Source organism: Choloepus didactylus, chromosome 22 (assembly GCF_015220235.1).
Source record: "Choloepus didactylus isolate mChoDid1 chromosome 22, mChoDid1.pri, whole genome shotgun sequence".
NCBI lineage: Eukaryota > Metazoa > Chordata > Mammalia > Pilosa > Megalonychidae > Choloepus > Choloepus didactylus.
This window is the reverse complement of record NC_051328.1, coordinates 28063290-28087871: the sequence shown is the minus strand read 5'-3', so window position 1 is coordinate 28087871 and position 24582 is coordinate 28063290. Positions and strand designations below refer to the sequence as shown.

The window sequence follows — 24582 nt, the reverse complement described above, 5'->3', positions numbered from 1 at the left end:
CTAGGCTAATGAATTTGTAAATGCCAATAGTAAATTATAAACTACCAACACTGGCTGAAGAAGACATAGACAATGTAACCGATCGATGCCATAAAAGAAACTGATAGAGTGGTCAGATTTCTTCTCACCTCCACCTCTACCCTCAACAAAAGCACCTGGCCCAGGAGGAGTTATAGGTAGATTTTTTTCAAACTCCCAAAAAACAGATAACTGGTAAGCTATTCAAACTATTCTAGAGCCTCCAAATTATTTTTAGAAATATGGTATAACCCAGTTCCCAAATCTTAAAAAAGATGGGAAATACAAACTTCAATTAGTGATATGAATGAAGCAGGTCTGGTTAAGACCAGGGCAAGCCAGGCCAAAGGGTAAAGGTTGAAACTGATTGTATTTTAAAACTTCAACTTCCATATGAGACCAAGGGAAGAGATATCTATTTGGTACAGGATCTAAATTTTCTAAACGGTACAACTCTACAGTCGATTTGTTCAAACACCACAATTGCATGGAACTTTGAATAGGAAGTGAGATACGGTAGGTTAGTATAGGCTGGAGTGAAATAGTGACACATCCCAGAGTAATTTGGGCAGATAATAAAAAACATATTTACAGTCTCCCCCTCCCCAGCCCCGAGGATCTGGGGGAAGGTGCGGATGTGTTGGACATCCTCACCTGGACTGGTGCTGATGTTGTCACAAACATTGGGACTGGCGGTTTGATGTGCTGAGCCCTTGAGCATGGGACTTCCCCTTAGGAAGCTCGTTACTGCAAAGGAGAGTCTAAACTTGCATGTAATTGTGCCTAAGAGTCTCCCCCTGAGTACCTCTTTGTTGCTAAGATGTGGCCCTCTCTCTCCAACTGAACCATCTCGACAGGTGAACTCGCTGCCCTCCCCCCTACGTGGGACCCGACTCCCAGGGTTGTAAATCTCCCTGGCAATGCAGAATATGACTCCCGGGGATGAATGTGGACCCGGCATCGTGGGAGTGAGAGTATCTTCTTGACCAAAAGGGGGATGCAAAAGTATGAGATGAAATAGTTTCAGTGGCTGAGAGATTTCAAATGGAGTCGACAGGTCACTCTGGTGGACATTCTTATGCACTGTATAGATAACACCTCTTAGGTTTTAATGTATTGGAATAGCTAGAAGTAAATACCTGAAACTACCAAACTCCAACCCAGCAGTCTGGACTCCTGAAGACAATCATATAATAATGTAGATTACAAGGGGTGACAGTGTGATTGTGAAGACCTTGTGGATCACACCCCCTTTATCTAGTGTATGGATGAGTAGAAAAATGGGGATACAAACTAAAGGACAAATGGGGTGGGATGGGGGATGATTTGGGTGTTCTTTTTTCACTTTTATTTTTTATTCTTGTTCTGGTTCTTTCTGATGTAAGGAAAATGTTCAGAGATAGATTGTGGTGATGAACGCATAACTATGTTATCATACTGTGGACAGTGGATTGTATACCATGGATGATTGTATGGTGTGTGAATGTATTTCAATAAAACTGAATTTAATAAAAAAAAAAAGATGGGAAATAAATTACAGGGCAATCACATTTACGAATATAGATGCCAATATCCTAAACTTGTTAACAAATACAATCCTGCAATTTTGAAAGAAATTTAAAACGTCACATCCAACTAAATTGTAAGAACATAAGAATGATTCAGTATTAAGAAAAACATTCATTAATTACAAAAGTAGGTCAAAAAAGAAACATCATTTTGAAGGATCGAAAATGATATAAAATCTAGCATCCATTTCTGTTAGGAACTGAATAGGAAATAAAAACTTTTTAAAGGTTTTCTATTTAATACATTCATCTTCCCTACAGAATATTCACTGATACTTGGTTTTTTAACAACTTGAAAGAATTTCATTACAGTGCTTCAATTGTTGTCATTTCCATCCATTTGGGATACTTAAACATTGACATGGCTCAATTGAGTGTTCATGGCTTTCCCACATTTATGATACTTAAGAGTGTTTGCCTCTATGTGAACCATCTGAATTATAGCCACATCCTTTCTGACACATTAGCATATGAAATGTTCTTCATGGTACAACTCCAGGATGCCAAATCAGGTCTGTTAACTCTGCAGGCTTTGAAACATTTGAGACACTGAAATGACTTTGTATCAGTAAAGATTCTGTTACAAGTGGCAGAAAACCCTACTCAAAACTACTTAAGAAAAAAAAAAAAGGAATTTATTGTTTCATATTACTTAAAAAATCCAGAAGTTGCTTTCTCCATCTCTCAGTTTGTCATCCGAAGGAATGGCTTCATTCTCAGTCTTCATGTGTATCAAGGCTAACAAACAAATCCAGCAGAAAAAGAATGATGCTTCTTGGCAGGATTTGCCTGGTCATAGGGTCCATTCAGATCAGATCAACTTGGGTCACCTGAACCCATTACTGCAGCTAGACGGAAGGAACAGGGTGGATGGGCTAGTCTAGGCCATATATTCTACCCCTGCAGTGGGGGATAGAGCCCCATCTAAACCACGTGAATCACTGAGTGGAGGAAGAGTAGTTTCCTCCCCCAAAATATGGCAGTATTACCATGAAAAGGGGGTAAAGAATGCTGGGAGGCCAAAAGAACCAAGCTCCAGCACGGGCTTCTCTCCAGGGTGGGCATACTCATGACGACGAAGTTGGGAGGATGTCCTAAAGGCTTTCCCACACTTGCTACATTCATAAGGTTTCTCTCCACTGTGGATCCTCTGATGCCGACTTAATGCTGATTTAACAACAAAAGCTTTTCCACACTGATTACACTTATAGGGTTTCTCCCCAGTGTGGACTCTCTGATGTATAACCAACTCAGAACTACTGGGAAAACCATTTCCACACTCCTTACAGTGATAGGGTCTATCCCCACTGTGGATTCTCTGATGCCGACTTAATGTCCATTTAACAGCAAAAGCTTTTCCACACTCATAACACACATAGGGTTTCTCCCCAGTGTGGACTCTCTGATGTATAACAAACTCAGAACTACTGGGAAAGCTATTTCCACACTCATTACAGTGATAGGGTCTATCCCCACTGTGGATTCTCTGATGCCTGATCAAATTTGCACTATTATTAAAGGCTTTCCCACACTCCTCACACCGATAGGGCTTCTCTCCAGTGTGGATTCTCTGATGCCGAATTATTGAAGAATTGCCATTAAAGGCTTTTCCACACTCATTACATTCAAAGGGTTTCTCCCCAGTGTGGATCCTCTGGTGTCTAATATAGTAAGAAAAATAACTGAAGCATCTCCCACACTCCTCGCATCTGAACGGTTTCCTTGCACAGTAGATTCTCTCATCCTTTCCTCTAATATTTTTCACTGTGGGGATTTCCTGGTGCTTCTCCAGTTCACTGTTTTGGAGCACACATGATATCATCATGTCTCTTTCTTCAGAAATTCCCTGTGTTGATGTGGATTCATAGTCAATGTTGGTCTCTGCATCTGACATAAGAAATAGAAAACACAAGTGCCACTTGAGAATTACACTAGAAACAACAGTGCATCAAAATTATAGGGCCTTCAGAGATGATCATTTCAACCTCCAAGTCAGCCTGCCAGAAATATAAAGCTATTAAAATGGAAGTGCTGAATATCACAGAAGTAGAAATTGGTAGAAATAAAACAGGAGAACCTAGATTTTGAACTCCAGGTCACTACACTATCCAAGATTTCTTCTTAAGCCTTTCCAGACCTATGTATACCTAATAACTTGTGAGTTCCTGGTAACTGAATCCACGTCCTGCATATTTTCCAAAAGTCTAGGGATACTGAACACTGAAGGCACTGGGATGTGGCATGGCAGAAAGGATGAGTGCTTAGAGGACATCACCCTGGTATGTTAGTAATTACCTAGACCAAGGGTTCTTAACCATAGTCTCACAGATGGGCTACAAAAATCAGTGTACAACCTATAACTATTAGAAACTGTTGCACTTATATACTGCTGGCAGACTCAAAAGTGTCTGTAAACCAAAACTGAGCAGCAATTGTCTTCTAGATTGTTTGGAAAGGGAAGAACACAGTTGCTTAAACACTGAAACTGCACAAAAACCTTGCTCATTTTGAGAAAAAGAAAAACCTAAGCTGAGAAACAGACTGTTCCATGAATGGCATTTGTATAGCTAAAGACTGGATAACATCTTAAATTAGTTTAAATTCAAACCATTTTTTTTAAACTTGGAGTTAAATTTCGTATTTAAGTGTTGATTTTTGTCAGTGTGTATTCTTTTGTTAAACAATATTTGTATGTTAAAACAAGATACTAGCATTTTTATGCCTTTTGCAAAATAAAGCTCTGTGCTAAAAGCTTGTTTTATTTTTCCTTTGCTTCACAAATTAGCTTTCCTTCATCTTAAACCAAAAGAACAAAAGCTCAATGGCAGCAGTGACTTCATTTTCTTTCCTGCTATGTCCCCAGTGCCTAGAAAAGTTTCTGTACACAGTAAGGGCTCAACAAATATATTAAGTAAATGATTGAATAAAATATTTATTACTCTGTGTAAGATAGGCATACAACTTATGTGCTGCAATAATAAAATTGTTTTCCCTCAAAAATAACATTTTATAACATCATGGCTTACAAGTTCTACTTTAACAGTGAGTGGGGTTACGTGGGAATTTCTCTGCTTATTAATCTTGTGAATCAACTTGCCCACGTGTGTGAATTAGAGGAGTGGAATTATTTAGAAAGGAAGTGTTGGGAAACAGGAGCAGGGAAACAGCTGAAACTGGTAGTGAGCAAGAAAAAAAACAGTCTGAAAAATAATGACCAAAACAATGGGATGCTTGGAAGTCAGCTCTCATTTACCTTTCTCTTTGCTGCTTGGCAAGAAGGGTCACAAAATCAAGATGAAAGTAGATGATAAAGAAATCCCCACCTTCCTGCTGCCTTATAATCCTATCATTCATATTGATCCTTCTTCCAAGCCATCACCATTTTTCCTAAAGCCCCAGTTACCCCCTCACTTAACTCTCCAATCAGCATCACCTTTTCCTTGCTGTGAAAACCAAGGCTGCCCAAAAGGTGCTTCCTCAACCACACCCTCCACTTCACACGGCAGAGATTTTTCACCAGTCCTGCTCCCACTGATTCCAGACAAAAGTGGTGAATACTCTGCCCAATAAGGTAAAATGACCAATTCCTGGGAAACAAGGGTTTCAAAGACAGAAAGACTTTATTGCTCAGCACAAAGCAGATCAAACGGCCTATTGGCCTAAAAATCTGTCTCCCTGAACTACAGTAATTCTGATAGTTTTATAGTATCAAAAGATGGGCAAGTTTCAGGATAACGAGCACAATAGCTCTAGATGATGTAATTAGAGGTGATCTAATTATTGAGCATGCGTACACTGATTACATGCTTAGTCACAGAACATATGTAAGAAAATGGCGGCCTTAATATGGTAACGGGCATGATTTTTAGTAACATAATGAAGCATTGGTCACCTATGGGTTAAAGTCTAAGCAACTGTGCATGTCAGGCAAGCCCATCTTGATTAGATCCAGCTTTGGTTATCAAGATAACTTTGGAATTGGGGTGGGTTACTTTGGGGCTGGCCCAAGGCCCTTCATTAATAAACATTAGGGGCTGTCTTTAGTGATCACAAGCCTCCAAAGTCAAAAAACTTGATAAAATGGGTACAGGTGAAGGTCAGTCACAAGATTTTTACAACCACAAGGGCACAAGATAAAGGCTATACAATTATCAGAGATTAAGGCAGCTGGATTACAGTTCAGAGATTTCAGGTATTTCCCTCTGTCTACTCTAATATACCACAAAGTAAAAAAGGAATATCTATATAATGATTCCGTAATCATATTCATCCCTTAAATCCTAACTTCTTGGTTACACCATCTCCTACTCTTTAAGGCTCCCTCTCTACTCACAATAATGCCAGTTCTTCCCGTCTTCTAGGATAGGCTCTATCAGGTTCATCCTCTCCCCTTCTCACCTTTGACCTTCTCTTACATTAGATATTCCAGTCCACTTGAAGATAGTTATCTTTCCCAGAGTAGTATTTGTCTTTTTAATTGTTTGAGAACCACTAGTGGTGGGTCATGAAATAAATGTAGCAGATTGTAAGCAGAAAATTTTAAAAGGTGAAATAGATGTGACAATATTTGAATAGAGAATCACAGAGAAAACACCAGAGGTCAGAGGGCACAGTAAAGGTAAACACTGAATCTGAAGCTTTGGTTTCAGTTACCTATGGCAGTATATTTCGTGTTGTGACATAAAATGTATTTCTGACTGTGGGTCACAGTAAAAAATGTTTATAAAACGTTGCCTTACAGCTAGTATTTGCAATCTTTCCTTTCACTCCTAAACTTTACAAAATAAGGATCTATAAGTGCTGCCTCAACATGTTCACCTCCAATTTACCCCTCAACTGCCTTATTCTCTGAACATTACCTTTGAAAATCCTCCCACCCTCTGTTTTAGTTTCATTCTTCTTTTTTTGGTGGTGCTCCTCTACTTAATTTTCTCTACTTCCTCCTCTCTCTCCTTAATCGTAAATATTCTTTAAGAGTCTGTTCCTGCCCCCATCTCTTCTCTATCCAAGGGATATTTCAGAGTCCTTTATGTTGAGCAGGGTTTCTCAACCTCAGCACTACTGACATTTTGGGCCAGATAATTCTTTGCTGAGGAGCGTAGAGAGGCAGTCCTCTGCATTGCATGATGTTTAGTAGCATCCCTGCTAAAACTGCAGCCCCATCCCCAATTTAGACAACCCAAATGTCTCCAGATATTGCTAAATGTCCCAAGGGGCAAAATCGCTCCCCTTTGAGAACTACTGATACAGAGGACTCTCACACATGCAGAGTGGCCATAAAGTCTGGAAATGTAGGTAATAATATTTTTTAATAGATTGACAATGTCCTGGATACCTTTTATGTCTATTTGCCTATGTATCCAGACTTTTGACACCCTGTGTAAAATTCCAGACCTCATCTCACCCCAAGATTATACACCTGCATCCTCAACACCCTGCTATACCCAAAAGCCTCAAACTTCACATGGTAAATCTAGTGTGTCATCCTCACCACAAAAGCTGTTCCTAGAGCACGACTTCCCTACTGACTCATTCCCGCGCTGACAGCTCAGCTCTGTCAATGCTACCTTGACACTTCTCACAATCCTTTCTATCCCCACATACCCCCTGTCCCACCAGAGAGTGTACCTCCAGAGTCCTTAAGAGCAATGTAATAATAATAATGCAACAGGGTTGTGCCTTGCCTTTCCTTCAGCCCAAACAAGGCACACTAAGTGGAATTAGGGAGTTAAGGTTTCTAAGCACAGCAATTAGGGGTCTGTGTTCCTAGAAGCAAGGTCACTGTGGTGAGGTCACTGCCCCTGCTCTACCTTCTGTCTTGCCTGCTCTCCCATGTCCTGATCCCATGCATTAGGCTTTCAGTCCTAAGCTTCATGCTTTGGTACTGCCTGCCAGAAAAGATGGAAGAATGTTTGCAGGTGGGCTCTGGAAACATACATTTTAAATACACTCCCCAAGTGATTCTTCTGTACATTAGACCATAAATCTCTTCACAAGGATTTATATTGCATCTTCTACTCTCCTCCTCAGGTCAGACTATCTTCCTTTTCTTCCCCATCTGTAAACCATTCTTATCTGTTAAACTCAGAACAAAAGGCCCTCCCACAGAAGGAATGTCACTTAATCTTCTAAAATTGGAATAACTCTAACCATTCCTTATGCTGTGCTCCCACAGCCCACCGCTTATATACCACTTACCACGTTAACGGCACTTAACACATGCCCTCTTTTTCACCTCTTTACATCTGTCTCTATATCAACTATGCTCCAGAGCTTCTTGAACAAAGTTTGGCACATGGTAAATGCTCAAAAACTTGCAAACCACATATATGACAAAGGCCTAGTATCTAAAATATAAAATAATTCTCAAAATGCAACATTAAAAAAAAGAAAACAATCCAATTAGGAAATGGGCAGAGGCAGAAACAGACATTTTACTGAAGGGGATATACAGATGAGAAAAGAGATTCAACATCATTAGCCATTAGGGAAATGCAAATTAAAATCACAACGAGCTATCATTATGCACCTGTCAGAGTGGCGGAAATAAAAAATAGGGACAACACCAAATGCTACTGAGGATGTGGAGAAACTGGGTCATTCATGCATTGCTGGTGGGACTGTAAAATGGTACAGCCACTCTGGAAAACAGTTTGGCAGTTTCTTATCAAATTAAATATGCAATTACCACATGTTTGAGCACTTGTAATCTCTGACGCTTAGCCCACAGAAATGAAAACTTATGTTCATGCAAAAATCTGTACACAAATGTTCATAGTAGCTTTGTTCACAATAACCCCAAACTAAAAATGGCCCAGATGTCCTTCAATGGGTGAACAGTTAAACTCTGGAGAATCTATACTATGAGATACTAATCAATAATAGAAAAGAATGAACTCCGGATAAATGCAACAACTAGATGGCTCTCAAGGGAATTATTCTGAGTGAGAAAAAAATCTCCCAAAATTACATCCTGTATCAGTCCATTGACATAACAATCTTTATATGATACATTTATAAAGATGGAGAATGGATTAGTGGTTACCAGGGATTGAGAAGGGGGATGGGAACAGGGAGGATGTGGTTATAAAAGGGCAGCACAAGGGATCTATGTGACATTTGGAACTGTTCTGTTATCTTGACTGCAGTAGTGGAAACAAACCTATATGTGTGATAAAATACATAGAACTAAATACACACCCAAACACACAAAAATGAGTACATGTAAAACTGGTAATAGCTGAACAAAATCAGTGGATTATATCAATGTCAATTTCCTGGTTGTGATATATACCACAGTTTTCCTAGATGGAGGAAAATGGATGAAAGGTATATGGGATCTCTCTGTATAATTTCTTTTTTTTTTTTTTTTTTTTATTAAATCATCATTTTATTGAGATATATTCACATACCACGCAGTCATACAAAACAAATTGTACTTTCGATTGTTTACAGTACCATTACATAGTTGTACATTCATCACCTAAATCAATCCCTGACACCTTCATTAGCACACACACAAAAATAACAAGAATAATAATTAGAGTGAAAAAGAGCAATTGAAGTAAAAAAGAACACTGGGTACCTTTGTCTGTCTGTTTCCCTCCCCTACTTTTCTACACATCCATCCATAAACTAGACAAAGTGGTGTTTGGTCCTTATGGCTTTCCCAATCCCATTGTCACCCCTCATAAGCTACATTTTTATACAACTGTCTTCGAGATTCATGGGTTCTGGGTTGTAGTTTGATAGTTTCAGGTATCCACCACCAGCTACCCCAATTCTTTAGAACCTAAAAAGGGTTGTCTAAAGTGTGCATAAGAGTGCCCACCAGAGTGACCTCTCGGCTCCTTTTGGAATCTCTCTGCCACTGAAGCTTATTTCATTTCCTTTCACATCCCCCTTTTGGTCAAGAAGATGTTCTCCGTCCCACGGTGCCAGGTCTACATTCCTCCCTGGGAGTCATATTCCACGTTGCCAGGGAGATTCACTTCCCTGGGTGTCTGATCCCACGTAGGGGGGAGGGCAGTGATTTCACCTTTCAAGTTGGCTTAGCCAGAGAGAGAGGGCCACATCTGAGCAACAAAGAGGCATTCAGGAGGAGACTCTTAGGCACAAATACAGGGAGGCCTAGCCTCTCCTTTGCAGCAACCGTCTTCCCAAGGGTAAAACTTATGGTAGAGGGCTCAACCCATCAAACCACCAGTCCCCTATGTCTGTGGTCATGTTAGCAACCATGGTGGTGGGGTAGGCGAATACCCCTGCATTCTCCACAGGCTCCTCAAGGGGGCACTACATATTTTTTTTTTTTTTTTTTTTCCCTTGTTTGTCTTTTTTCTTTTTTTTTTTTTAACTTTCCCTTCTTTTTTCAAATCACCTGTATGAAAAAAAAAGTTAAAAGAAAACAAACATACAATAAAAGAGCATTTCAAAGAGACCATAGCAAGGGAGTAAGAAAAAGACAACTAACCTAAGATAACTGCTTAACTTCCAACATGTTCCTACTTTACCCCAAGAAAGTTACATAATATAGCAACATTTCAGTGAACTTGTTCCTACTACAACCATCAGAAATTAACAGACCATAGTCATTTCTGGGCATCCCCAGAACGTTAAATAGCTTATCTGTTCTTCCTGGATTATTGTTCCCCCTTCCTTAATTGCTCTCTACTGCTAGTTCCCCTACATTCTACATTATAAACCATTTGTTTTACATTTTTCAAAGTTCACATTAGTGGTAGCATATAATATTTCTCTTTTTGTGCCTGGCTTATTTCGCTCAGCATTATGTCTTCAAGGTTCATCCATGTTGTCATATGTTTCACCAGATCGTTCCTTCTTACTGCCGCGTAGTATTCCATCGTGTGTATATACCACATTTTATTTATCCACTCATCTGTTGAAGGACATTTGGGTTGTTTCCATCTCTTGGCAATTGTGAATAATGCTGCTATGAACATTGGCGTGCAGATATCTGTTCGTGTCACTGCTTTCCGATCTTCCGGGTATATACCGAGGAGTGCAATCGCTGGATCGAATTCTGTATAATTTCTTATAACTATATGTGAATCTATAATGATCTCCAAATAAAAAGTTTAATTTAAAAAAACAACTGCCCCATATCAATTCATCCTGCCCAAGGAAGGAGGGCCACTAAGGTAGGCAATGAACTCAATAAACATACAGGAGTCAAGAGTTGAGTTAAAATGTTAAACATAGAGTTGAAATGATCCAGCAGTTCCACATCTAGGTTCCTCGGTACATCCCCAAGAGAAATGGAAATGTATGTCCACACAAAACTTATACGTGACTCTTCATAATAGCCCAAAAGTAGAAACAACCCAATATCCATCAAATGATGAATGGATAAACAAAACGTGGCATACCTATACAGTGGAATATTATTCAGCTGTAAAAAAGGAATGAAATTCTAACACATGCTACAAGGGATGAACCTTCAAAACATTATGCTAAGTGAAAGAAGCCAGTCACAAAAGACCACATAGTGTAAGATCTCATTTATATGAAACTTTGCAGAACAGGCAAATCTACAGAGACAGCAAGTAATGGTTGCCAAGGGATGGGGAAGGAAGTAATATGCAGTCACTGCTAGTGGGTGTGTGGTTCTTTTTTTTTGGGGATGATGAAAATGTTATAAAATTAGATTATGGTGACAATTGCACAACTCTGGAAATATACTAAAAACCACTGAATTGTACACTTTAAACAGGTGACCTTCATGATATATAAATTGCATATCAATAAAGTTTAAAAAAAAGGATTTGTGGGAAAGGTTTCAAATTTTACCTGTTAGCAGAAATTATCTATTTTATTCAAATTCTGCACAGCATGGAGCATTCTGAAATACACTATTCTGTAAAGCTCTCTGGGTGCTGGTTCTGAACTGGCATCCCTTACCTTTGTAGATGTCTTTGGTCCTTTCTGTGGGTGGATCTTCCTGTGCCTCCAGGCCCCAAGACAAATCCCCTCCCTCCAGAAGTGAGATCAAGGCAAGTTTGCAAACTGGGTATCCTGAAAATGGGGAAGAAAACAGGGCTGAAGGTGGAGTCTTACATTAGTGTTCCCAAGGCCCCTGGTAGCCTGTGTCTGCAGGGTCAAGACAGGAAAACCAAAACAGCTCAGTGAAAGAAGGCTCATCGAAGGGGGCTGGAGTGTGGGGAAGCCCAAGGAGATTTTGATCAAGAGGAAACAGCATTTGTGATCTCTTCCTAGAAAGTCACTCAAAGAGTGTTAGCTAATAAGATCCTATGAGGCATACACAAACACAGGGAAGGAGTAATGGAAGTCTTCCTCAGACCACTGGGAGGGTTGAAGCTGAGCATTTCAACAGAAGATATTTCTTTTGCAGTGTGCCCTGCACAGAGCCTATTTTACTGACAAGGGCTCTCACCAGAGAAAAGCCAAACCTACATCAGACCCAAACTAGCCTCAGGCTTCTCCCTCCCCACCCAACATACTCTGGGGCTGAGGGATTAGGAGTCTCTGTCCGTGGAAATAAGTGGAAGGTTGTTAGATTTGTGCCACAATCCACCCCTACCCCTTGTCCTATAAGTCTGAGTCCCAAAGGCAAAGTGGCCTTACCCAGGGAAGTCAAGTTCCCATAATTCTCCAGCATCACTTCCCGGTACAGGGCTCTCTGTGCAGGATCAAGGACAGCCCATTCTGTCCGGGTGAAATACACAGCCACGTCCTCGAAGGTCACCACCTCCTAAAACAAAGATTCCTTCTGCCCCAGAGCCAATCCCTGGCTCAGGGCCACAGTATGGGACAGAGGCGACAGTAAGAGGGCTTGGGGCATGGTCCGGGAGGGTTGGGAAATGAAGAAAGGGTAAAAAGACATGGACAAGAATGCTAGCTGAATGACTGCATCTACAACCATAAAATCTGAAACTCCTTTCACCATCAGAGGAGCTTCTACTTGCACACAAAATTTACTATTACAAAAGCAGTATAACATTATAGAAAAACTGGAACCCAGAAAGTCTTTTACAAGTTCACTTTCTTGAAGCAAAACCTCTTCATTTTTGCATATGCCCTTCTAGTCTGTCAGACTCTCTACTTATGAGCAGGGGATTGGTCTCTGCCCTTCTCACTGGTAACATCTCAAGACACCACCCCCCCCCCAACCCCAGTGCTGATTCCCACTTCACCAACTGAGGGACCAGCCCACCCATCCTGCCCCTGGCACTCACAGAGCCCTCATGCATTTCCACATCTGCCTGACCTACCCCACCTCTCATTCCCACCTACCAAGAATAGTCATAGTTTGTCCAGATGGGCCTCTGTCCTCTCAATCCTCAGCTGATGGTTGAACCCTCTTAGACCACTCAGCCCCCTGTGCTGCCTTTGCTTGAGCACCTCCAGCAGAGAGGAAGTCGGTACTGCCTAGAACCCACTCAGCAACAGATGGTCTTCCTAGGAGAAGGTGCTTTCTAATTCTAATTGCTTCTAGGTAGCTCTTCAGCTGCTTCTCTTTACACCTCTAAGATAACTAGTCCTCTGTCAACCAAATGTCCCTGCCAACCATCCCTCCATCTTCCCAGAAGCACCATGCCCTGGTCATTCTCATCTCCTTGGCCTTTGGTATCAACCTTGTACGGTGAAAATCCTCCCATCTCCTCACTCCAAGCTCTCATGCGGTCTGTACCAGTGACAGCAGCATCTCAGACTCCCTCACACTAGACCCTCACACCAGTTATTTTCCTAATACACCCAAGTCACCATCCAATACGGAACTCATCTCCCACCCTAAATTGGCTCCTCCTAATTCATATGAACTACTCAGCACAGGGAGAAACAAATGTAAATGTTCAAACGTGATGCTGGCTATTAATTGCATTCTCTTTCTCAGTTAGTAGCACCATTTTTAGCCTGATCTTCTATGCCAGAAACTTGAGAATCATTCTTAACTATTCCCCTAGTCACTGCTCTTTTCTGACAAGCAGTCAGTAATCAAATCCTGCCAATTTTATCTCCTAGATATTTCTTGTAACTGAATCCTACTCACCACTATCAATCACCACCTAATCAAGTCCATAACAACCGTTACATGAACCACTGCAATAGTCCCTACGTCCAGGCTCATTCCCCAAGTTCATTTTTCATCAAGCACAAAATGATCTTTATAAAATGCCAACCCTGACCCTGTCAACTGCTTGGTTAAAACACTTGAATGGATCACCACACAACTGTTACCAGATGAAGGCAGTGGATTCTTCTGCCCAATGCACTCCAATGACCAATTCCTGAGACACTGGGATTTCAAAGAAAGAGTTTATTGCTAGGCACAAAGCAGAAGAATAGATGGCCTATCAGTCCAAAGTCTGTCTTCCTAAACTGCAATAATTCTGATAGTTTTACAGCATCAAAAGATGGGCAGGTTTTAAGATAATGAGTACAATGGCCCTAGATAATGTAATTAGATATAATCTAATCATTGAGCACACACAGATTGATTACATGCTTAGCCACAGAACGTATGTAAGAAAATGGCGGCCTTAACATGATGACGGGCATGATTTTTAGTATTATAATGAGGCATAGGTGACTTGTAGGTTAAAGTCTAAGCGATTGCGCATGTCAGGTGGACCCATTTTGGTTAGATACGCTTCAGTTATCAAGGTAACTTTGGACTTGGGGTGGGTTACTTCTGGGCTGACCCAAGACCCTTCATTAATAAACATTAGGGGCTGTCTGTAGTGATTATAAGATTTTGAAGTCGAAAAACTGGATAAACGGGTACAAGTGAAGGTTAGTCACAAAGTTTTTTAGAATCACAAGGGCACAAAATAAAGGCTATACAATCACTATCAGATCAAGGCAGTTGGATTACAGTTCAGGTTTCAGGTATTTCCCTCTGTGTACTCTAATACACCAGAAAGTAAAAAAGGAATATCTATATAATGATTCAGTAATCATAATCAGTCCTTAAATCCTAACATCTCAGTTACACAACTCACAAGCTTAATCCAACATCCTAGCCTGAGCTCTACAGGCAAGAAGCTGGAAAGCTCTACTAACAATATCCTAGGAGATGGCTGATAAAATCAGAAGAGTTGTACAAAGGAGGAGACAAATGAGCACTGAAGCAGGAACAATAGGACTTGGATTAAATGGGCAATGTCATCAGGGAGCGTGAAGTGTCAACAATGGCTCAGAAATCTAAAAACAGAGTGACCAGGATGGTGATCTGGAGATACCAGCAACTGGTAGGAGATGCAGGAGGGGTATGCAAGTTACAAAGATGACAATGAATTTGCAACTCTGATGTACTAAGGTTAGGCTAATAGGCAATGTGATATATTTTTTTAATTTTTAAACTTTATTTATCGAAAAATTAAAAGAAACCAACACACACACACACACACAAACCCACATTTCAAACAAAACAAAGCAAAGGATTAAGAAAAACAAATAACCTAAAATAACTACTTTGCTTCCAACATGTTCTTACCATATCCCAAGAAAATTAACAAACCATAATCAAAGGAATAAGAAAAACCAAATAACCTAAAATAACTACATTGAAGCTAATTTTTAATAGCTTTTTCTACTTTATCAAAAAATTAAAAAAATTCAAACAAAACAAAAAACAAAGGAATAAGAAAAACAAATAATCTAAAATAACTACAGGCAATGTGATATTAAAGGGAGGGAGCTCAAAGACAGTGGACAATCTGGAATTGGAACTTGGAATACAATCATGCTAAGAGGCTAGACAGGGAAGCCCCAAGAAAAGGCAATCAAGCAGCACTAGCAATTCATCGGTGTGCAAAGCTGAAAGGCATTTGGCAAAATCTTTCTCCTTAGCTTGGGAATGAATGACATTATTGCCATTTTACTATGAAGTCAGATGAGGTGCAAAGAGGTTATGTGACTGGCTCAAGGTTGATGGAAAATCTAATCTAACCTAATCTAAATTAGATTTCCTACTACCTATTTTTCATATCACGGTGTGCTGTTCCCTCAGCTAGCAGGGCTGACTCTCAAGAAAGACATTTATGTGCCCTTCCTTGATCCATTCTTTCCCTCTTTGATCCTGGATCCCCAACTTAAGCCCTCTTTTTGGAGGAAGAGTGGTATGGGTTCCTTTTTCTTGTCTTCTTCCTGCTCTCCTTCTGCCTCTACATCCCTGATCCCCAAAAACCTGGTGACCCTGCTGATCCTGAACTCTCCCAGCATAACCTGGATAACCAAGAGCACCAGCCTGAGTCCCTCATCCTCTCAGATCCCTCTGCTGGGGGAGCTTCGGAATCTGGGGACTCTCTGGCTCAGCAGAATCTTCAGAGTGTGGGAGACTAGACTTCTCCTTCCCAGGTCACTCTATCCCGTCTCCATCCAGCGCTTCAGGGACCCTAAAGCCTCTGGAGGCTCAGCCACTCCCCATCAGTCTCTTTCCCCACATTCAGTCCCAATGCAGGGAGTCAACAAGGGTTTTCCTACTACTCTGGCTCTAAGACTGGCCACAATCATCCCCCATTCCTTCAAATCACAACTCTGAGGCTCACCTGAGGGGCCCACAGCTCACCTGGTACCGGGTTGTCAGCGGCATGGCTGCCATCACCTGGGCTCCCTCTCAGGGAAGGGCAGGGGCTGAGGGAAGAAGCAAAGAGAACCCAGAGTGAGCCCAGCCCAGTCAAAGGCTTTCCTTTAAACCTGTAAACTTGTGTTAGCTGCTAATAACAACAGCTAATGTAGAAGGGTCACTTCCCAAATCTGGGTTCATCACTCAGGGCAGCCAAAGAATTCACACCGAACCAGGCTGAGAAGGAAAAAAGGTTTATGCCAGTGGGAGACAGGGGAAGTTTTCCCAAATCTGCCTCTCAGATGTGTTTCTTCAGTTGGTTTTTATGCAGGTTCAGAGACAAAGAGAGATAATCATGATAGATGAAAGGCTTATCTATAGCTGGAGGGTTTGGGGCAGTCACCCCAAAGTGATTCTTTAATTGGCTAAACTCATTAGAGCTGGACAAAGAGAGTTAATCGTTTTAGTTAACATGTAACAAAGGTTTGGAGGATTTCAGTAATTTAGTTATTTCCTATTTCCTTTAGGAACTAGGTGACACCTGTGAAAGTTGCAAACTTTACATTTACATATTGTTGCAGACTTCACATCTTGCTCTTTTGTGAGACCAAAGGTTTTCACCCACTGCCTACTTCCCGTTTTAAGATTACATTTAAAAGCTGCTTTGGGTTACATTTTAAGGTTAACTTATAATTTCCTGCTTGCTTATAATTTTAAGATTATACTAAAAAATTCAGTTACAGTAACAATCACTGAAGACTTACAATGTGCAAGCCTCAGAGATTGGCACTTTATTGACATGAATTATAATACTAGGGGATATGTAATACTATTGTCCTCATTTTACCAAAACAAGGAGAGAGACATAAATTTATCTTAGGTCACAAGATCCGTATTCATAACCACCAAGTAATGCTTTCTCTCCTGGGTTAAACAATATGGTACAGCAAAAAAGTACACAAATTAAAACCAAACAAACAAAAAATAAATTTTACAAGAAGCACATTAAACCTATATAAAGAAAATTATAAAATATTGCTGAGAAGCATAAATGAATACATGAAGAGGCAAAACATGTTTCTGTTATCTGACAAAGGCAGTGGATTCTCTGCCAGATGCACTCAAATGACCAATTCCAGAGACACCAGGTACAGGGTTTCAAAGAGAGAGAGTTTATTGCTAGGCACGAAGCAGAAGAGCAGATGGCTTATCTGCCCAAAAAATCTGTCTCCTGGTCTAGGGAGTTCAAGGTTTTAATGGATTCTAACAAGGGGAGATGAAGTCATTACAATTTCAACGGCAAGTATAAGCAGAAAGGGAGACAGAGCTATCATCTCAATAGCAGCGATAGGCAGAAACAATTTACAAATGAAAAGAAGTGAAACTGTGCTGGAACCAGTTAAGGGTTGGTTTTGAGCTGATTCTAGTTCCTCCATTAGCATTAGGGCTTCTCCCTCACAAATTTCTAAAGTAAAAAAAGGGATAAAGGAAGTAACAGCTTTTACAACCACAAAGGCACAAGATAAGGGCTTTTACAATCATTAACAGAAATCAGGGCAGTGGATCACAGTTCAGAGATTTTGAGAATTTCCTCTCTGTCTACTCTAATAAAATAGAAAGGAAAAAGACTATTTATATGATTCAGTAGTTATAATCATTCATTAAATCCTTACTCCTTGGTTACATTCCTGGGTGGAAAACATAAAATTTTTTTTTTAAATGTCAATTTTCCTTCATAAAAATCTACAAAATTAATATTAACTACCTTTTATTCAGAGCTTGTATGTACTCAGAACTATGCTAAATGTTTTATACACATCTCACTTAGTCCTCACAACATTCCTTTACATGAGATTTATATATTGCTTCTCTCTCTCTCTCTCACTCTATCAAAAAACAAGTAAACAGAAGCTAAGAGATTAAGAGACTCTATCAAGTTCACATAAAGAACAGATGGTCAAACTTGGATTTTAAACCAAGTTTTCCAGACTTCAAAGGTCATGCTCTTAACAACTAATCAATATTGCTTTCAAGCAAATTATGAACAGAATTTCCTTAGAAACCCGAAAAAGTGGTTCTTAAGTTGATATGGTAGAATAGTGAAGAATAACCATGGAAATTTAAATTAAAAAGGAAAACACAAAAGATAAAATTTACAATATCAGATGTTAAATGTTTAACAAGTAAAGCAGACTGACACAAAAACAGAGAGACCAATTAACTGAATTTAAATTTCACAAAGAGACTAAAGTATTAAGTATCATGTAAAGATGGTGTGGTAGACCCTGGCCTGAACAGAACAGGCCTGTAGACCTTGGCGCACAGTAGTCTGTGTGACCTAGGCAGCTAATGTTTAACCTATCAGCTTTGTAAGCCAGTAAAGAGAAAAGGGTAAATTAATCCTAAAATGTAACTTTAAAATGTGAAATGGGAAGTAAGCAGGAGGTGAGAAACTTGATCTCACAAAAGAGCAAGATGTAAATGTACCCCAGGCCTCCAACTGTCAAATGTTAATCTAGTCTACCTGCTTCCTGGCTCCCAAGTGTTATCACTCTTGGGTTATTTACAAAGCCCCGTCCTATAATTCTCTCCTTCCTGCATCACTCCCATGTCATAGGACTCTGTTCCTGCACCTATGTTCTCCCATCCTTAGGAATCTCTTTGCTATCCTCTTTAATTGTGCAGTCAACTTCCCTGCAAATGCGATGCCCGCACGGTGTAAGAGAGCTGTCATGATCTCTTCACAACTTCTCACCCTTGTTAGGTTGGAGTCATTCAGGAAACCACACAATGCAGTGAGTCATAGTTTAAGTAGAGAGTTTAAGGTTTAGTAGAGGAAGAAACCAGGTGGGAGCCAGCAAAAAGAAAGAAAGAAAATGGCTCCAGCTCTCCATCTGAGAGCAGCATTTTTTAAAGGAAAAACCCACGTTGGGATGGGAGGGTGTTGGGGGGGAAGGGTGCCTGCTGAATGTGTCCTGTCCCTCAACTGGGTGAGTGCCTATCAATTTCTAGGCTGATTGTTTGCTAGGGTTTTAAGCATTATTCTTCTTTGAAATGTAGCTGTGTCATCTATCTAGGGAGAGCAGGCCTTTCTGGTTGTTCATCTTATGGGCATATCTGATCTTGCCTTATCCACTCCCTGGGGGTTGAGGCACCACCATGGCCAGAACAGCCTTGAACAGCCTTTAACCTTTAGTTTATGTCGCACCTGGTTTTTCTGAGATAAGCTGTGGGGTCCCTAGGTCATAAATTCCTTCTATATACTAGATTCTTTTTCTGGAATCTGACAACCCCGTTGGTAAGCCCTGAATAAAAGTTCATGTATCAGAAAATGCCCGGTGTCTTCTTTGGCCATTGAACAAGCAAAGCCTCCTGGGCCATAACAGATGGCATTCCAAATCAGTAGGGAATCCATGAATGATACTGGGACTACTGGCTAACTATCTGAGGAAAAAATATATAATTGGATTCTTTATCTCCTATCATACATTGAAATAATTACAAACGCATCAAAATTTTGAGTGCCTAAAACAAAAGAAGGATTAAAGGAGCACAGAAATGAATCATTCCACCCTGGGGTACAAAGAAAACTAGCAAGAGCAGTTTCAATACAGTGATGACAAATGGCAAATGACAAAGAAGCAAAGAGGAAACTCTTAGAATGATAAATTAAACTCAATTTAAGCTTTTGATTTTAAAAATTAAGGAAAAACCAAAGGCAAATTGGGAAACTACATCTATAGCAAGCAAAAAATAGATAATATCCTAAATCCTTACAAAATCAAACAGCAAGCAAGAGTGAAAATCGTTATATCTTTTTCTGAGGAAAATCTCACTTAAGAATGTTCTTATTTACACTGTTAAGTATAAAATGCCATGTTCAGAACATTGTGTGAGATTTGCTCCCATTTAGAAAACTGTTATTTAGTGGTTACCTCTGGAGAATGCAACTCAGCATCTAACTAGAGAGCAAGATTTATTTTTTACCATATAGTCTTAGGAAATTTTTTTCTTACATTACATGTAGTAATGTTTAAATTTGTTTAAGTAGTTAAATTTAAAATAAACTTTTACAAATTCCAAGACGGGGAATTCATCTGAGATGTGCCCAAAGATTTCTGCTCAGAAACATTAACTGCAGAGTTATTTCTAATAACAAAAAATATACAAACTTAACTATCCAACAATTTGGTACAAATGAGAAAAAATAAGGTAGCTATTACAAATCATGTTGGGAAATACTTCACAAAATGGGAAAATACTAAAATGCAGTAAATGAAAAAAATGATTGTAAAAATACAAACATTACAATTTTCAATTGTGTAAGAATTACATATGTTTACTTAGAGGGCTATAAAGCAAAAATTCACCATGATGGTGGTTTTATTTATTTTTATTTTTTCCTTGTGCTATTTTGGTATTTCCCAAATTTTATGAGAAATATGTTACTACTTTTTTAATTAGAATAAAGATCACAGAGCCAGTATTAAATAAAATATCGGGTCCCAACTCAGGATCCTAGCACCCGCTATCTCCCCTGCTTCTGACAGCCTTCCTCAAACTGCCCCTCTTCAGTTCACTTCTAACCACTCTTCAGATCTCAATTTCAAAGTAATATCCTGGAGGATCCAAATTAAATCTGTTCCGCTGGGCATGTACTCTCTTTAAACTGGTATTTCATATTGTAATTACAAAGTTATTTGTTTTTTCATTTAACAAATATTTATTGAGGTATACTCTGTGATAGACAATGTGGTTAGCACTAGGGAGTCAAACACTGAAGGAATACAAATCTTGTTCTTGTGTAACTTGATTCAAATAACTGTAAGATTACAACTTTAAGTGCTAGAAAAGGTATATGGTGGTCTGAAAAACCCACGAAGAGGTAAATTGTAAGGAAACCAAAGTGAACTGCCCTAGTCGAGGATGACTTAAGAAGAGTTATTAACTAGGTCAAAAGAGTGCATCTTCACCAAAGGAATCACGTGTTCTAGAAATAAAAGGCCAAGGACGCTGTAGTAGAACCAAGCGGAGGTGGCTGCAAGATGAGGGTGAAGAAGCAGTAAGATGCCAGACCACGCAGGGTCTTGTGAACGTTAAGAACAAGTCTTCAGCCTAAAACCGTGGGGCGCCACTAGAGGGTTATGAGCAGGGGTAAAGGGATGATCAGACTTAATATGTGACTTTCCCATTTGATTGAAAGTTCCCTGAATCTGTCTCACTCACAGTTGCATCTCCAGAACCTAGAACAACACTGCACTTAGCGCTAGATAGGTAACGGACTAAATGAATGGAAAGTCTCTGTGACCGCGTCTAATGGAGGGACACCCCTTCCACTAGGCGGCCCACAGTCACAGTCCCCATTTCCCAAAGCTGGAGTGAAGGAATATAAGGAGGGCAGGACTGCACCACAGATCGCCTCTGCAATCCCAGGTACAGATGCCACCACCCCGACTCCATCCGCGTGCTCGGCTTCCCGGCAGCCCCAGGAAACAAAGAAGCAGATTCTCGAAGAAGTGGGAAGGACACCAGGATGGGACGCAGAATAAACTCCTTCCCCACCCGCACTCACCTCAGGCGGCGGGCGGTGCGACGCTCCGGAAGTGCGTCATCATTGGTTACGTCGCTCTTGGGCCATTGGTTCTTCCTCTCTAGGACGTGCAAGCGTCTCGGTGGTTCTCTTGCTTACCCCTAGGCTGATCCTCTATGAGAAGGTAGTGACTTCCTCTTAGATGGACCTTCTTGATCTGGAACCTCCTGTGAATCGCCCGTTCCATCTTCGGATGGGGCAGAAAAAGCGGAAGGCCAGCCTGGATTCGCTTTAGCATTTTGGGATTTCCCTTAGTTTAATGCATTCAAGCTGGCTCCGCTCTGCTCATGGGATCGGGTCAGATTTCACTGTAGATTGACCGTGGTAACTGCAGTGTGCAGCAGTATGAAGAATGGATTTAAGTGGGCAATAAGCGGTTACAAGGCTATTACAAAGGTTCCATCACGATGATTAAGATATAATCAAGGCAATACTGTTTATAACTTTTTGCCATAAATACTTCTCACGAGCTATTCTATCAGTATTCTATAGTAACAGCTGTAACTATAGACACACACATTTATGTGAATCATATACATTTCTTCAGTCCTCTGGATTGTACCTCTCTAGAAATTAATCTTTAGATATTCTTAATTTCCCATTACACATAATTAGCATCCAAACTGCTCCCAAAATGCCAATGTTTATTGTCACAGTGCCCTTGGCTTAACAAAGAATAAAATGTTCTGAGATACACCTTCTTCACTACATTATCCCTCCGTTATTCCAAGGAGGAAACTGCATCCTAGAAAAATGAGATACCAGAGGCTTCCTGGCCACTTTGCACTCTGACCCTGGCTTCTGTCTCTGTCGTTATTATCTCAACTCAGTCATTAAGGGCCTTAACATGTCTTGGGGCTCCGCAAACCCTTCCAGTTCCGCTTCTGGAAACTTCCAGTTCCACTTCTCCAGGCACTGGTGAGGTTGACTGTTAAGGTCTGTAATTCAGATCAAGTTAAACTATGTAGTAGAACTAACAAAGACTTAGACTCTAGGCAGAATTTTTCTTTCTAGATCCAACATATTGCTCTGGATACAGCCAGAGCTCTCTTCTGGGGGGCTTTGGCTGGAAAGAACTCACATGGAGGGTCTATAGTACTTTGGCTTCCAAAGAAGAGGTGGCAACGCAGTCAGGTTCTTGGATGCTCAAGAGCCAGGTAAGGCTGTCATCTGCAGGATAGCCCTAGCCACTAGGGCTAAAGTTAGTGGATCTTTAACATTACTGAGGGGAGAAAATGTAGAGAAGGTTAACTAATGCCAGGATACTGGAGATCCTCCAAATGACACTTGAGATAGGCACAGTTAATGGTTTTCACATTTTTTTCTCCCTATGTGTATTTTCTGGTGATGAAATTTATATTCTATCTGAAAGCTTTCCCACATAAATTCCATAAGTTTGTTTCCCAGCACAATGAACTAATGTAGTTCTCTGATGGAAGACTGTCCCATTATCGGAATAATCACAGAGTTTCTTTCTAGTGTGCCATCTCTGAGACCCAAATTAGGGTTCCTTTCCAATGTTAATTCTCTTATCATCACATAAATACTAGAGAGTAGAGTCTAAGGGGGCAAGGGAGAATTTTTTCACCAAGTCTCAGGTTTTAGTGACCATCCTTACACATTAGTTTTTGCACACATCTGATTATTAGCACAGAATATATTCCTATGTCATTGTTGCTATGCATATTTAATATTTTGATAAATATAACAAATTGCCCTTTATAAAGGTTGAACTAATGTATAATCCTACTACTAATTTATAAGGTCTAGACATACCACTTGTGGCAGAAGTTGTTGGCTATTCCTCAAAATCCATTCTTCTCTCCACAGGAATAGAACTCTCACTGTAATAAAACTCTTCCTCTATAAATTAATACCCATTGTTCATTTTTTCTCACCGGGGTTGTTTTTTTCTTATTGATTTACAAAGTAGCATGATAAATATCATGGTTAAGTTATTCTAAACCTTTAAAGAACAGACAATCCCAGTTCCATTTATATAATTCTAGAACACAGAGATGGTAAGAAGCTTTCCTAATAGAACTCTAGATTTTTAGCTGGTCATTTAGTCACTGAGAAAACAGGCTATACTTTCCCGTCTTCCTTGCTGTTAAGTGTGGAAATATAGCTAAGTTCTGGCCAATGTAAGAAAAAGTGTCACATTGCACTTTCATGAAGCACAATCAAAAGACAATTGGCATGCCCTCTGCCCCTTCTTCTATCCTGGTGTTTGAAACTCAGTTATCACTGGAGCTCCATTTGCTATGTTGGACCATAAAAGCAAGGGCCACACAGCAGGAATGGCAGAGTGGTGAACTAAAAGGAGCCCGGGTCCCTGAATACTTCAGAGGGCACTGTTGCCAGTCTATCCCTAGACTTTCACATAGAGAGGTACATTTTTTTAATGATTTGTTTAAGCCTGTTACTCACAATGTAAACTACGATTAAATGATATACTCTTACAAATATTGGGTATAATCAGTACTTTTTATTTTTCCAATCTAAAAGAAAAAGTTTTAAATTGTTTTATTTGTATTGCTTTGATGACTGGTGAGTTCTTCAACATATTTTCATTTAGTTGTTTGTTTTGCTTGTTTGTGGCCTGATGGCTTGTGGCTCTTCCATTACAAATTGCCTATTCAGATCCAATGTCCATTTTCTCCCAATTGGGATTCTTTTTCTCTTTTTGCTTTATAAAGTAGCATGATAAATGTCATAAGTAATTTACTCCAAAACTTTAAAGAATAGACAAGCCCTATTCTGCTTATTCAGCTCTAGAACATAGAAAAGGTAAGAAAGTTTTTCAGTTCTTTTCTTTTTTAAATGAAAGTTTATACAATCTAAGCAACTAGCAAGTAGAA

General features: G+C 40.0%; 2 protein-coding genes across 2 annotated transcripts in view; both read right to left on the bottom strand.

Moving 5' to 3' along the window:
- Positions 1-11618, bottom strand: part of ZNF19 (zinc finger protein 19) — a 28986-nt gene extending 17368 nt beyond the window's left edge. The window contains 1 exon segment of the mRNA XM_037815720.1: positions 11505-11618. The gene's annotated coding sequence lies outside the window, so the exon portion shown is untranslated.
- LOC119518521 (zinc finger protein 19-like) lies at positions 1529-21723 on the bottom strand. Its single transcript, XM_037815723.1, has 5 exons — positions 21704-21723; positions 16135-16199; positions 12189-12315; positions 11505-11618; positions 1529-3473 (listed from the first exon to the last, which is right to left on the bottom strand). Exons 2-5 carry the CDS (start codon positions 16165-16167, stop codon positions 2572-2574), a joined length of 1176 nt encoding a protein of 391 aa, XP_037671651.1. The 5' UTR covers positions 16168-16199; positions 21704-21723; the 3' UTR covers positions 1529-2571.
- Positions 21724-24582: the final 2859 nt, after the last annotated feature.